Source organism: Mizuhopecten yessoensis, unplaced genomic scaffold (assembly GCF_002113885.1).
Source record: "Mizuhopecten yessoensis strain PY_sf001 unplaced genomic scaffold, ASM211388v2 scaffold10923, whole genome shotgun sequence".
NCBI classification, from domain to species: Eukaryota; Metazoa; Mollusca; class Bivalvia; order Pectinida; family Pectinidae; genus Mizuhopecten; species Mizuhopecten yessoensis.
This window is the reverse complement of record NW_018408789.1, coordinates 27,628-44,414: the sequence shown is the minus strand read 5'-3', so window position 1 is coordinate 44,414 and position 16,787 is coordinate 27,628. Positions and strand designations below refer to the sequence as shown.

Below are 16,787 nucleotides of genomic sequence, written 5' to 3'. Positions count from 1 at the left end.
TCACAATTATTCCAGCCAAGTTTGATTAATGTCTTGCCGAAAGTAGACAAAATATACCAAAAGTGTTATAAACATAATATAAACTATAGTAAACGTTACCACTTTCCCCAAGGGAGAGCAGATGACCTGGGGGATAATGAAATTTACAATTTAGGTAATGTACCTAAGTACCTTTCGATTCATAAAGAGTATTCGTAAAAATCTTAGTCTGATGAAGATATTTAAACTTTTAACCATATTCCCCATTTGGGCCCCATCCAGCCCCTGGGGTTGGGGCAGGAATCACATTTTTTTTAAATTTCACACCATCTTCCTCCAAAAATGATTCTCATCAAGTAAGAATAAGTGGTATTTACCTATATGAACTTTAATAAACTTTACCCCCTCCCCAAAAGAGAACGGATGGCCCAGGGGTATTGAAATTTACAACTGAAATAAAGCACCTGATGAACTTCTCATTCAAACAGAAAAATTGACTGTAGTGTTTCTGAGTCTGAAGAAGAAGATTTTGAAATATTGTTAATTTTACCCTTCGGCGCCCCGCCCTGGCCCCTTAGGTTGGGACAGGAATCCCAATTTTATTTATTTGATACAATCTTCTACCAAGGATGATTCTCACCAAGTAAGATTAATTTCCGGCTGAAAATGAACAAACTATACCAAAAAGTGTTATTTCTCAATATAAACTATAGTAAACTTTACCCCCTCCCAAAAGGAGAAAGGATGACCCGGGGGTACTGAAATTTACAATTTATTTACAGCCCCTGCTGATCTTCCAGTTCATGCAGAAAAAAATGACTGTAGAACCTCTGAGTCTGGAGAAGAAGACTTTTTAAATATTGGTTAATTTTCAATTCGGGGCCCCGCCCTGGCCCCTGGGGTTGGGGCAGGAATCCCAGTTTTTATTTAATTTTATATCATCTTCCTCCAAGGATGATTCTCACCAAGGAAGAATTTCCTACTGAAAATGAACAAAATATAACCAAAAGTGTTATTTCCCTCCATAAACTATAGTAAACGTTTACCCCCTCCCCAAAGGAGAACGTATGGCCCGGGGGTACTGAAATTAACCATTTAAATAAACCCCCTGATGATCTTTCCACCCATGCAGGAAAATAGACTGTAGTACAACTGAGTCTGGAGAAGAAGATTTTTGAAATATTGGTTAACTTTCCTTTCGGGGCCCCGCCATGGCCCCTGGCTTTGGGGTAGGTATCCCAATTTTACAATTCTGTAGCCTCATCTACTAAGGCAAGGATGATTCTCACCAAGTTTGAAAAAAAAAAAATCTACCGGTTCTTGAGAAGAAGTCGAAAATGTAAAAAGTTTAGGCACGGACGGACGACGACGGACGGAAAGCGATCAGAAAAGGTCACTTGAGGAAAGCTCAGGTGACCTAAAAAAAGAGCAGACTATCCATGCCCGGCTGACTTGAAATTGTTGGCGGCACTGAGGTGCAAAATTTCTATTTACAGGAGCTTGAATTCTGGAAACGAGACGTAACTTAGCAGCAAACCAAAACATGTCTATATTTTCACATGCTTCGAAGTATGAACCAGAATAAAGAAGGAATAACAATCAAACTTTAAATTTCAGGTATGTTTCATTAAATTTACTTCGGTATATAATGTATTTTGTTCTGTTCCTCATCATATCCTTAACACTTTTTATTTATTTAACGAGTGTATCGATGTAATATTAATTCATGCATTGTTCGGTTAACCTCAAAACAATGTAACAGAGGTAATTTTAATAGTGCTTCACGCCGCCGATGGAGGTCACATCCGGAACCTTTGGTTAACTAGTTTGATGCTCTACTCAGTTAGCTAATGAGAACTTATCCCTAGCTAGTCGGTTAACATCGGATAGCATTTACTCAGAGTTACAACTATTTTTAGCCGGTACACATGTATATTATTTATATATCTTACAACTTATCGTGGTATATTACCGTACATGTATGGTCATAAGAATTAGTTATTGATCGAAATTTACATTTGCACTCGAGACTGGCCGAGTAACATACAAACTTACAATTAAAAATGTGCACTTTATTCAGTCAGTGCACAGATAAAACGGGTACATACAGTGTGTATACATTTCCTGTCGATAGGCAAAACATTCGAGTGACATTGTTGTCAAGGTAACTTATACAAATCGCTCACTCAGCCATAGCTTGGCAAATGGACCAGTCGGCCCTGCAATGTTGCTACACGTTTAATACGTATATTGTTCGTTTATAGAGTAAAACTTTGATTTTACATATTTCCAAACTGATGAATCTTATTGAAGATATTAAAACTTCAATTCGACAATCCAAATACCGGACAGAAGCAGTAAACAATGCCTTTCATAAGCATAATACCTTATACATGTTACAGTGTAAGCCGTATGGTTTGGTTTAATTTTGTTTTAACGTCCTATTAACAGCTAAGGTCATTTAATGACGTGCCTCCATGTGTGTAGTGTATGCGTGCTTGCGTGTGTGTATGCAGGGGACAGGGTATGTTTGTATGCTATGAATGATATAGGTCACTTACCTGAGAATACGGTGACTGCTAGAATGACCATTGAGGTATACATGACCAATATGAATATACAGTGATATCGAATCTCTCCGCAACCAGGAAGTTACCCTACAATGACATGGTGTGCTAACGAACGTATACAATAGATGCTCTAGAGGTGTACACATTGTTAGTTGTGTGTATGCATGAGTGCATACACTAGTCAGGTGTTCTAAGTTCACGTCAGTTAACTTGCTATTTGTTGATGAATTTTACAGATTAATGTTGCCTGATGCGAAAATGGAGGCAAGGTCGTCTAGATGTAGGACGCTGAGCTCATGACTCGAATCCCGTCATGGCTTGGTTTTAGTTGTTTAGTATTGTTTAACGTCCTATCAACAGCTATGGGCCTCCCCTGTGTACAAAATGTATGTGTGTAGTGTATGCGTGTGTGTTTTGGGAGGCTGCGATATGTTCGTGTTTGTCTCCTTGTGATTGCGTGGAACTGATGCCGACTTTATAGTGCTACCTCACTGAAACATACTGCAGAAGACACCCGGCAGGACACCCCACCCGGTCACATTATACTGACAACGGGCGAACCAGTCGTCCCACTCCTAAATTGCTGAGCGTTAAGCAGAAGTAGAAACCATCATTTGTACTGACTCTGGTATGTCCCGGCAGGGGGACAGAACCCAAAGCCTTCCTCACAGGGGCGAACGCTCAACTTAAGGCCAAAAGTGAAGCATTGTCACGAGAGACATCAGGAAGAAAGTTTATAATATTGCCTAAATGACTATTATTTACCGAGTTGTATAAATCTTTTATTTGTCTGTATATTACCGTTATCGTTTAGAACAGAACGCAAAAAGACCCACAATTACAAAGACATGATCGTTTTTCCACTACTTTTATCCAGACATTTAAAACAGTCTTTCAGTCGCAGTCTATATACTGGATGTGTGGTGAAAGGTGAAGAAATCTTAAGGAAATCAGCCACATGCTCCAAAACTTTCCAAATACTATTTGATAAAAAGGAATTTTAAAAACCCTTTTACAAGACATTAATAAGTGACAAATGCATGCACTCGCGATCATTTCTCAAGTTCCTGCTACATGAGAAAGATTAAATAAACTCTGACACTTCACAGACAGCAAGGTAAAAACCTGGTTTCTCACCATTAACCAGTAACTGCGTGTATTTCATAGTAATATACCAGTCCTGTATATTATATGGGCCCCATAATATTTAAAGTAATTCGTATCCTAGGACATACCTCCATTAGGATCCAGTGTTATATGGGATTTTACCGTCTATATTACTTCTTTGACCCAGTCCTGTATATTACATATATTTGCAATATATTAAACAACTCATCGTCTGTTTAAATCGGCAAATAGATATATTTTCCTAATATTTCTATGACAATAAGATATTGTAGCAGGGACATACTTTTAGTGTATTTGCTTAGAGTTTTTATTTTCTTTGCATCGTGCAGAACGGATTTTAAAATTTGCGACGCTCTGATTGGTTATTAATAGATCAGGAGCTAAACAATCGCCGTTTTAAACATCTCTGTGGGAATACAAAATATGTTTCAAAATGATTTGAAGTGTTTCTTCTTAAAACGGGTTTAAAAATTAAAGTTATCGACGTTTTTGACGAATCAGGTCTCGCAATAAAAATATTTGCGGTTTGAAAATCGCGGGCTTCAAAATTTCCCACATTCTGATTGGGTTGAAAAAGACCGGAACAGAAAACTTCACCGGGAAGCTTGCATGATCAATATAAGAGTTTCGAGTTAATTTTACCAGTTTTGACCTCATCACAGACAAGTTTTATGATTGACTCAAAGGTGTACCAATTATAATATGTGTTTGTCACTCTTTCAACAAGAAAACAACCGTCGGCTTCACGAAAGATATGCCTGTGCGAGTCTAGTCACTTCAGTGCAAAGGAGAACCGGTCAGACGAAGAGATTCTTTGTTTATCAACGACAATGTTGATTAGCCGCCTGATATACAAGTATGTACGCGCATGTGATGGTTAAAAGTAAGTATTCGTAGCCTACTTTGTCATTTCGTGTCCGAGTCGCAACGTGACTCCCCCGTTCCCCTCTCTACCCTGGTCCGATTTGCTTCAAGTCAGTCAGTGTCTGAAATACACATGCTATACTGATATGGGTCACAGAACACATAATGCTGTGATCCATATCAGCATAGCACATAGTGTATTTCAGAGGTTCAAGATGGGAAGTCGAGAGGGATTCGAGATTCATTTATACATAATAAGGCGGCAATTGCTGGTAGTTTGTAAGGTGTTAAGGACAATACATTGCCATTCTTTTTAAATGTACAAAATGCATTAGACGTGTTGAAAAAAGTTTCTTTTTACAAGTTATTTAATCAGTTTTGTCTCTTCTATTTAATTAAAAACAACGAAACTTACAAACAAGACGCCCAGAGGGCCTGTATCGCTCACCTGAATATGTTTAAACAAATGGTATGAAGTAAAATTATAGCACTCCATGGTAAATGCTATAAGTACATATGCAATTTCACCACACCGCTGCTTATACAAAATTGAGTCCCCTTGACCCAAGGATGCTCCAGACTAAATTAGGATAAAATCCCTTAATCCCTATGGTAGAAGAAGAATTTTAAATGTTATACCTCTATTTCCCCTATTGGGCACTGCCCTTCTGCCCCTTGGAAAACCACACCCACTGCTTATACAAAATTGAGTCCCCTTGGCCCCAGGATGCTCCAGACTAAATAAGGATTAAATCCCTTAATCCCTATGGTAGAAAAAGGATTTTAAAGGTTTTACCTTTATTTCCCCTATTGGGCCCCGCCCGCCTCTCTGCCTCCAGGGGGGTTTGACACACCATTTATATAAAATTAATTCCCCTTCACCCAAGGATGCTTCCTACCAAATTTGGACAAAATCCTGTCATTCGTACAGAAGAAGAAGATATTTGAAAAATATGCTATGTTTCCCCTATTGGACCCCACCCTTCTGCCTCCAGGGGTGGGGGTTGGGGCACACTCACTGTTTATACAAAATTGAGTCCCTTTTGCCCAAGATCCTCCAGACCAAATTGGGAAGAAATCCCTTCATTCCTATGGTAGATTTTAAAGGTTTACCTCTATTTCCCCTATTAGGCCCCACCCTTCTGCCCCCTTGTAGACCATACCAACTGCTTATACAAAATTGAGTCCACTTTAACCAAGGATGCTTCACACCAAATATGGACCAAATCCTTTCATTCCTACGAAAGAAGAAAGATTTTAAAGAATTTGTTGTTTCCCCTATTGGGCCCGCCCCTCATCCCCCCAGGTGGGCCATACCCATCGCTTATACAAAATGGTTACCCTTCACCCAAGAATGCTTCTGACCGAATATGGAACAAATCCTTTCATGACTACAGAAGAAGAAGGATTTTAAAGAATTTGCTATATTTCCCATACTGGGGCCCAACCCTCAGCTCCCAGGGTGGCCACACGCACCAATTATACAAAATTGAGTCCCCTTGGCCTAAGGATGCTTCAGACCAAATTTAGTCAAAATTTACTTGGCCGTTCAGGACTAGTAGCGATTTAAAGGAAAAGTTGATGGACGGACGACGGACGGACGATGGACGACGGACGCTGCGGAATGGCATTATTGACCACGGTGAGCTAAAAATGACAAACTTCAAGCATTCCATTAAGTCTCCTTAATGCATATTATATATATATGAGAGTGTGTGTGTATGTTTGTTATGGACTGTGGTCTGAGTGGACAAACATATATATGATTTGCTAAGAAAGTATTTTATATTTAAGTTTTCAAATGTCATCAAATGATTTTTATTTTTAGTTCTTATAATTACAACTTGGTTAAATGTTCTAGCCTATATATTTGTAAGTGTATATGAGTGTGTCTTGTTGAGCAGTGTATTCAATTTATGCTTTCTGTCTATCTATACCGGTTAGGAAAAGACTTATATAGACTAAGCCTTTTGTCTCATCCAATTGTTCAATTTCTTTGTCCAATACAATTTGTTGAAATAAATAAGTCCCCTTTACATGTACAATGTCTTTTACCATTAACGTTATTATTTCTAATATTTGTTCTACCCTTTAATTGCATCTGTATTTAATGAAGGCGTTAATTGCACTTATTTTGTTGTAGAAAAATGATATATGGTTATAAATGATAAATGCATACTTGCCAACTTTTTGATTTTTTTATGGGGTAGAAGCCGTGTGCTCAAAATAAAACATTACAAAATATGAATAATTATAAAAGATGTGTATAAGTCCCCTAGGTAAATAAAAACACTTTAAAGTGTCAAATTGCCAATCGACTTTTTAGTTGTTCTTTCTGTTGAAAGCATTAGGTATCAGAATAATTAAGCAAGTTTTATTACTGGCTGCAAATGGTCAATTCTAGCACGGATTTAGATAGCAATCTAATACCGTGGTCTGACCTATGAGTCGGAAGGTGTTAAGGGGACTTTTCGAAACGTGTGAAATAATCAGTTCTTAAATATAATGAAAAATTGATTAACTGATTACATGTAACGTTTTAGTCAATTTTCAACCACGTGTATAATCCATTCAGATACTTTTGTTTGTTTGTTTGTTTGATTTTGTTTAACGTCCTATTAACAGCTAAGGTCATTTAAGGACGGCCTCCCCTGTGTGCAAGATGCATGCGTGTAGTGTATGTGTGTGTATTTTGGGAGGCTGCGATATGTTCGTGTTTGTCTTCTTGTAATAGCGCGGAACTGATGCCGACTTTATAGTGCTACCTCACTGAAACATACTGCCGAAGACACCCAGCAGGACGCCCCACCCGGTCACATTATACTGACAACGGGCGAACCAGTCGTCCCACTCCTAATTTGCTGAGCGTTAAGCAGGAGTAGAAACTACCATTTTTAAAGACTTTGGTATGTCTCGGCCAGGGGACAGAACCCAAAGCCTTCCTCACAGGGGCGAACGCTCAACAAATGGCCAAAAGTGAGGCATTGTCAAGGGAGACATTAGGAAAAAGAAAGTTATTTAGAAAGGAGAGAAGAGATAAGGTCCCAATTTTAGTCGCCTCTTACGATCATGCAATTGGGGATACGTGGTCACTCATAAACTCTATTTACAGATCATTGATATATCTGGTCACACACTCTATTTATACTATAAACCACTGAGATGCCTGGTCACAATCACTAATTATACTAATAGTTCACTGAGTTACATGTACCTTGAGCCACACTCAGGTATAACTACCCTATATCTGAATAATTGTAGAATTAAATATATTTAAAATGTAAAGATAAATGTATCTTTTACTTCCGACTGTTATTGTAGATCTTCGTAGAAGTGTAATTTTGTAATTGTAATAGCGAAACGTATTGTTCCAATTACTTTGTCCTTGTAAGAGTTATTTCCATTTGTGTATGTGAGTTGTTAATGTATGGTTAGCTTGACAGTGTATTTATGTTTGTTTTATTATTTGTTACATAGTTAAAATTGAAAGGAATAAATATGACGAAATAAACCCTGTCGTCTTGTGATATTTATACAAGAAATACACCACTATTACAATGTCATTTATCTGTCATTGACATCGTTTTGTCCACTTATGTTGATTGTTTTTTGGGAGAATGTGGGATGGAAGTTGAACGTTAATTCGAGCTTTTCATGTGATTTTTATGATAAGTTACAGTCACCACTCGCTTAGTATAGAGCAAGGCTACAAGACAAACTGTTTAATTAAATATAGCAGTGATAAAACGAGTCCATACATGTTTATATCGGGTACTTTCTATACATACGAAGATATCACATGAAAGATCATGCACACGTATCATTCCTTGTTTTAACATGTTAATACTGGTCTGTATGCGTGTAATAGATATGTCAATATAATAATATACATTATAAATTTAATGTCAATAGAATAACAATTATCTCTCCATTTAGCTAGTATCGAAACAACAGGAAATGCGTGTGCAGCTTCATTATTCCTAACGTGTCTTCATTTAAGAAAGTTCAGAATGGACTCCGTTTCCTCTTATCAAAATTTTATCCTATTCCTTTACGAATGGTGAATCGTAATGCAGGACTACATTTATTGGCAATTAGCAGGCTCTTTATTTATTTCACAACAATTATGAAACAAGTTTTTACAACTTATATTAATCACTCTGGTTGGCTCGGAGGTAGCGCGCGGGGGTCTTAATGTGGGAGGAAACCGGAGTACCCGGAGAAAACCCCAGCTGCCGTGGTGAAAGGCATGAGCTATCCACTGCGCCACCCGACCACCCAAGAAGGCTTTCATGGAACACCCAGACGAAAAAGATATACGTGACAAAATTTATAAAATACTGCAGGATGACTCTGTGTAAGATTGCGTGAACTAACACCATGTTCACAATTCAAATAACGGTAACCTGCCTGAGTACATTACAGAAACGTCAAAGGAAATCACGGTAGACGAACCGACAGGACCAGAAATTAAGAATGAAAGATTGGCTAGACTAATCAACGATATGATCAATAAAGGGATGTTGGAGGAACAGATAAAAGAAAACAAGAGATCCCAGAGTGATCTTGGCGCCCACCATTGTACCATCTTCATTAGTTCTTTGTCAGTTCGATCTTTTCTCTTCTGTCTCTAATCTGTTTGATCCAGTCATGCTAACAGTAAATGCACCTTGAGGTACTTTTGATCTAAACTTAACACTGATGTGTATGAAAGACAAACTTCAAAGTGAGTTTGTCAATTCACATATTGACTAGTACAGTACTGAATTTGAAAGAAATATAATCGATCATTGCACTGTTTAGTTCTTCCTTTAGCCATTTTGTTTTTATGATCAGTCTTAAAATATAATATGCACAACGAGGGATTAAGGGGAACCTACATATCAAATTTGAGAAAGATCAAGTTGTACCTGAGACATAGTACTAACAATCCTTCAATGTCGGGCGGACATTTTGTTTATCTGATCAGTTTCAAAATTAAACATGAACAATAAAGGATAGTGGGGAACCTACATATAGAATTTGAGAAAGAATCCTCCAGTACTTCCTGGACAATAGCACTAACAAACCTTAACTGTCAAAATCATTGATTTATTTATTCGATCAGTGTCATTAGAAAATATGCATACATTCATAACAAGGGGAGCCTACATCAAAATGTTAAGAAAGATCTATCTAGTATTTCTGAGTAACAGCCGTAACAAACCGTCACTGTCAAAATCCAAAATGTCTGCCATTTTGTTCATCTGATTAGTCTCAAAAGTTGATATACACAAGGTACGGACCCAGGGGAACCTACATATAAGATGTGAGAAAGATCTATCCACTACTTCCTGAGAAGTAGTTATAAACAAACGTTTAATGTCATAATCCAAGATGGTGGCCTTTCAGCCATTGTGTTTATCTGATCATACAGACCTAGGGAAGCCTACATAACAAATTTGAGAAAGATCCCTCCAGTACTTCCTGATAAACAGCTATAACAAACCTTTAATGTCACAATCCAAGATGGTGACCTGCCGGCCATTTTCTATATCCGATCAGTCTCAAAATTGAATATGCACAACTACAGACCAAGGGAAACCTACATATATAATTAGAGATGGATCTCTTCAGCTCTTCCTGAGAAATAGCGATAATAAAACTTCAATGTCAAAATCCAAGATGGCTGCCAGTCGGCCATGTTATTTATTCGATCAGTCTCAAAAGTTGCCCTGCACAACTTAGGACCAATGGGAACCTACATATAAAATTTGAGAAAGATCCCTTCGGCAATTCCCAAGAAATAGTGATAACAAACGTTCACTATCAAAATCCAAGATGGCTGCCTGTCGGCCATGTTGTTTATCAGATCAGTCTCAAAAGTTGCCCTGCACAATAAAGGACCAAGGGGAACCTACATATAAAATTTAAGAAAGATTCCGCCGGTATTTCTTGAGGAATATCGAATATAACAAGAATTGTTTAAGGACGGACGACGGACGGACGGACCACGGACAACGGACGCAGGGGGATTTGAATAGCCCGCCATCAGATGATGGTGGGCTAAAAAGGGCAGACTATCAAAGGCCGGCTGACTTGAAATTGTTGGCGGCACCGAAATCTAACAAATCTATTTATAGGAGTTTGAATTCTGGAAACCGGACGTAACTCTGCAGCAGCCCAAAACATATTAAGGACACGTTTATTCACTTGCTTTGAAGTATGCGCACGTATTTGTACTAACCAGAATAAAGACGGAATTACAATCAAATTGCAACATTTAGGTAAGTTTCAACAAATTTACTTCTGTATTAAATGTATTGTGTTCTTTTCCTCGTCACATTCTTAACACTTTTATTTGTTTATTTAACGAGTGTAAAAGCAGATAAATACTTCGTCCGTATCGATCTGTATGCATTATTCGGTTAATCCCAATAACACTGTAACAGAGGTCATTTCAATAACGTTGAAGTCCTCCGTTGGGGATCGAACCCTTGACATCATGCTAACTAGTTTGCCGATCTAACGAATTAGATNGAGAAATTGTCCCTAGCTGATCGGTTGAAGCGGCTTGAATTTACACAGGATTACAACTATTTTAAGCCTGTACAAATGTATATTGTGCTATATTACCGTACATGTATTGCCATATTGAATAAGTTATTGATCGATATTTACATATGAACTCGATACTGCCTGAGTAACATACACATTTACAGTATAAAAGGTATCTTATACGCAATCAATGTACGAATAAATCGGGTCAATACACTCAGCCAAAGCGTGGTATAGGGACCAGTAGGCCTTGAAATGTTGCTACACGTTTAATGTGAACACTGTGTACAGAGTAAAACGTTAATATTACATATTTCCAAACTGATGAACATTATTGAAGATATTAAAACTTATAATAAGTTTGATATAGGACAATTAGAAAACCGGACCGAAACTGGAAATGATGCTTATACATGTTACCGGTAACGTGAGCCGTATACAAGTTTGTTTATGACATTAAGTTATTGACCCATGAATGATAAATGTCACTTACCTGTGAATAATGTGACTGCTAGGATGACTATTGAGGTAAACATGACCGTTAAGTTTGAAAGTGTCAATTATCCCGACAACCAGGAAGTTACCCAGCGATAACAGTGTATGTATATGTGCGTATGCAGTAGTCAGATGTTCTATTATTATACACCTTGTGAGTTAGCTTTTATGCATGTGTGTACACTAGTTAAATGCTGTAAATTCACGTCAGATGACCCGTGATATATATAGAACTTAATTAGTGGCATGGCACCACGAGTATTCCAAAGTCTGCTTCTATTGTCTTCGGTTCATTTGTTGTCTAGGCGTAAATAGCGTTGCTTTAGTAACACTCCTAACATTGTTCTCTATTCACATACTATATATCCAGCAATACATTACTGACGTCGTTTATTGTCACTATAATTTTGAACTATAAACAAGTGTTATTTACGTCAAAGAGTTACGTGGTAAAGTATCACTGTGTATCGAGAAACATTTGTCGTAATCTAACTTTCGCCTTTTTCGCCCTCCACAATAAGGGCGAATTTATCCTGACAGCAAATATTAGTACACACCATACAATACATGTATATAGTTAGTTAATGTGAAAGGCGAAATAAAAAATAGGCAAACATGGATTTTATCGACGTGCTAAATATTTCTTCGATGTGATAGTATTTTTGTCTGTTGAAGTCAGTACATGTAGTTATGCCATTGATGAAAAACTGGTTTGGTCATATTTGCCATAAACAGAGATCATATTTCATGTTAGATTGGTTTTGGTTTTTTATTGTTTTACGTCCTATTAACAGCTAAGGTTATTTACGACGTGCCTCCATGTGTTTTGTGTAAGCGTGCTTGTGCGTATGTGTGCCGAAGACAGGGTATGCCGTGTGTTAGGCTACCGTGTTTTCTCCAGTAGTATAAAACTCTTCTCCTTTGACCAGTGGTATATCTCTAGCAATTTTTTTTATCCTGTTAAGTCTATATTTGTGGTATCTCGTAATTGCCAGTGGTGCTGTACACATCCTCGCCTTGGGCCAGTGTCAATATCCTGTTAAGTCTATATTTGTGGTATCTCGTAATTGTCAGTGGTACTGCACACATCCTCGCCTTGGGCCAGTGATTATATTCTGTTAATACTATATTTGTGATATCTCGTAATTGTCAGTGGTGCTGTACACACCTCGCCTAGGGCCAGTATCAATATCCTGTTAATACTAAATTTGTGATATCTCGTAATTGTCAGTGGTGCTGTTCACATCCTCGCCTTGGGCCAGTGTTTATATCCTGTTAAGTCTATATTTGTGGTATCTCGTAATTGTCAGTGGTGCTGCACACATCCTCGCCTTGGGCCAGTGATTATATTCTGTTAATACTATATTTGTGATATCTCGTAATTGTCAGTGGTGCTGTACACACCTCGCCTAGGGCCAGTATCAATATCCTGTTAATACTAAATTTGTGATATCTCGTAATTGTCAGTGGTGCTGTTCACATCCTCGCCTTGGGCCAGTGTTTATATCCTGTTAAGTCTATATTTGTGGTATCTCGTAATTGTCAGTGGTGCTGTACACATCCTCGCCATGGGCAAGTGTCATTATCCTGTTAAGTCTATATTTGTGGTATCTCGTAATTATCAGTGGTGCTGTACACAGCCTCGCCTTGGGCCAGTGTCAATATCCTGTTAAATCTATCTTTGTGGTATCTCGTAATTGTCAGTGGTACTGTACACATGCTCGTCTCTTCTAGAGAATCCGCTGTTTAAAACATAACACAATAAAATCAAACTGTTATTTAGTTAGTTATTTGGTGAAAAAATGTATCTAAACTTTAAATGTTCAAATGTGTTTAAGATATACATCAATTACGAAATGTAATGCTAGTTATTATAAATGAATTTCAACAACGTTTAGCAAACGTTTTAGAGCATTTGTGTTGCCTTAATTTAATAGAACAGCAAATGCAATGATTGACTATGAAAACATCTGAACTAAATAACTTGACAAAGTCGCAGTGTAAGTAACGTTTCCTAACGGAATAATGCAATAAAAAGGTAAAACATATTTACGTGTTAATCCCCTGGTACTCTACACGCTCACGTAAACGTTCTGTTGGTTAAAAATATGTGTTTTGTTATCAAACTGAACCCCTTTCAAATGGCAATTACAAGCAAAACCAAAATAACAATAAAATGACAGTGGTTTTCATATATTAATACACAAGAATATAAATTATGAATATTATCCAAACTTCCGGAAGTATTAACGTGTTCAGGGTTGTTGCTTCTTATGCAGCAACCCTTACAAGTAGGCGTAACCAGTCGTACATGTTTTGTCAATAAATTGATGTAGTTATCTAGGTTTGCTTGCATAACACACAGGGTTGACTTTGAATATCTGAGATTAAATCAGATTTGTTATTATGCATAACCCACCTTAAAATTGATATAAATTTTAGTTTACAAAACATATATTGAAAGCCGTCGTTACCTTTGAATTTTCCTACTTGTAGGTAGAGATAAACAACAGCAAATATAAGGGCGATGGTGATAACGATACATACAACAGCGACCACGATCCAAGGTATGACGTCACCTGCGTAGATAATTAAAACCACATATTTATAAGTCACATTATAGACGTTGGTGCCTTTTTAATTGTATTATGATATATTTTTCACTAAGTAGGAAGACGCTCCCAAACACTGAACGTTTTACTCGATCCTCCCCAACACAGAAAAAAAAAAATTTACAGTTAAAAACAGGACAACATACCTGTGCTTTCCACAGAATCTTGAACAGGTTTCGTTGTTAAATGCACATTTAAATAAAAGTATTCAAAATATTATAAGTATCAGCTTCATAAAACCTCCCGCATAACGAGACAGAAATTTATAAAACATAAACTGAAACACACGGACGTCTTCATACGGACGTTTACTTTTATTTCTTACCGGAGGCCCAGAGGGCCTGTATCGCTCATCTGGATAATAAGTAACCATGGGAAATTTCTCATTAAATATAACAATGCAACTTTTTCCTAGTGGGATGGATTTTAAACAATTAGCCTATTTTCCCCTATTGCAAGAGCTTATTTCGGCGGAACGAATGGCGTTGTAATTTTTTAAGTTAATCTTACTCAGTGATTTGTAAAAACAGCACATATGTAAGTTAAAACCACATATCTATAAGTCATACTATATTTGTTGTCGAATTCGAAGACGTTGGTGCCTTTATCAGTAATTGTATTATTCACGCTTTTTCATGAAATATTTAGGAAGAAGCTCCCAAACACTGAACGTTTTACTCGATCCTCCCCAACACAGAAAAAAACCATTTACAGTTAAAAAGAGGACAACATACCTGTCTGTGCTTTCAACTGAATCTTGAACAGGTTTCGTTGTTTCAGGCACATCAAAATAAAAGTATTCAAAATATTTTAAGTATCAGCTTCATTAAAATTCCCGGATAACGAGACATAAACTTATGAAACATACACTGAAACACACGGACGTCTTCATACGGACATTTTCTTTTATTTCTAACAAGAGGCCCCGAGGGCCTGTATCGCTGCAAAAGCAGGCTCTGCACACAATATGGTTAAAACTAGGGTTGTCAACGGTTAGCCGGTTACTCGGTCGGAAGACAACGAACAGGTAACAAAAATAAATATCCGAAGAGTCGGAAAGGACTAGGGGCGTTAATGGTCATTTCCAGCCGCATCGGGGATTTTAAATTTGTTTGTCACATGCGGAGGTTTTCATTTCTGCATGCTAACTATCCAAACACATCATATTTTTGTGTAGCAACGCGATTTCGTTGCTATGGTTGGGCAACTAAGTATACGCATTGGAATAAATCTGCACCAGGAAAGAAAGCCCCAATAACCAATCTGATGTTTATAAAAGAAATTGGTAAATAAATTCAAGTTAACTTCTTATGAGGCCATAAATGACCAATAACGCCCCAATAAAGTGTATGTATATCACAATACTCCTGTTCATGAAATATGAGAGATGCCATGAAACTTCTTTCTAACAAGAGATACGTGTAGCTCTATCATGCAAACAGGTATTATAAATATTCTTGTATGATAACCTATTAGGCAATGCCCCATATGTTCATGTTCAGTCTTATAAGTTGGTGTTGCTTTTGTTCTATATTGTAAATATTGACAGAGATGCCGCCAACACCATAAACAAGAGGTCAAAGGGCCTTAGCGGTCACCTGAGTCATATTATAGGTACTGGAAATTCAATGTCATTGATGAGATGTGATATTGAAATCAACATGTAAACGAAGTAAAAAACAAAACTTGTCATATCACCAAAGGATAAGAAATTTAAAAAACTATTATAATATATTATTTTGGTAATGTTATTTAGCCAATATTCCCCTTTGGCCAACCCCTAGGATAGGTCAGGATTTTACTTTCTGATTCTATTTGATTTCAATTTCATAATAACTATTCTAATCATGTTTGAGTAATTTCTTGCCGATAATGGACAAGATATAGTCAGAAGTGTTATTTCCCTATATAAACCAGTTAACTTTACCCCCTCCAAAGCAGAGCAGATGACCTGGCGGATACTGAAATTTACAATTTAGATAATGCACCTAAGGACCTTTCTTTCCATGAAGAGTATTTGTTTGTAAAACATCAGAGTCTGATGAATAAGATTTTTATTTTTAAACCATTTCCCCAATTTAGACCCCACCACCCAGCCCCTGGGGATGAAGCAGGATATTATTTTCTCATGCAATCTATTTGCCATCTGGCACCATAATCATTCCAATCAAGATTGACCTGCTCAAAATGGACAAGATATACCCATAAGTGTTATTTCCTTGTATAATCTAAAGTAAACGTTACCACTTACCCAAGCGAAAATGGATGGTCCGGGGGTAATGAAATTGAAAAATAGAAAATGCCCCAGATGGAATTGTCATCCATGCACAGAATTTGATTGTAGTACCTCTGAGTCTGAAGAAGTAGACTTTCTTGCCGAATAATAAAAAAAATCTGTTTAAATCTCAGATATTTAAAGTCAACACTGTGTGTTATGCAAGCAAATCATGATAACTACTTCAATTTACTGACGAAACATGTACGACTTGTTACGCCTACTTGTATGTGTTGCTGTATAAGAAGCAACTACATTGAACACTTAAATAGTTGCGAATGTTTGTAAATATTCATGATTTAAATTATTGTGTATTAATATATTATT

At 37.2% G+C, this 16,787-nt stretch overlaps 1 protein-coding gene across 3 annotated transcripts in view; it reads right to left on the bottom strand.

Moving 5' to 3' along the window:
* LOC110463757 overlaps positions 1–15,815 on the bottom strand; it is a 30,462-nt gene extending 14,647 nt beyond the window's left edge. The window contains exons 1-4 of one of the 3 annotated variants that reach the window (XM_021518600.1): positions 14,920–15,815; positions 14,048–14,152; positions 13,627–13,666; positions 11,572–13,315 (exon numbers count right to left, since the gene is read on the bottom strand). In XM_021518600.1, coding sequence (XP_021374275.1) covers positions 11,572–11,614 — 43 coding nt within the window. In that variant the 5' untranslated portion in view covers positions 11,615–13,315; positions 13,627–13,666; positions 14,048–14,152; positions 14,920–15,815. Of the gene's footprint in view, positions 1–2,540; positions 2,643–11,571; positions 13,316–13,626; positions 13,667–14,047; positions 14,153–14,919 lie in introns of those variants that run through there. The other 2 variants (XM_021518599.1, XM_021518602.1) reach the window with 2 other exon arrangements.
* Positions 15,816–16,787: the final 972 nt, after the last annotated feature.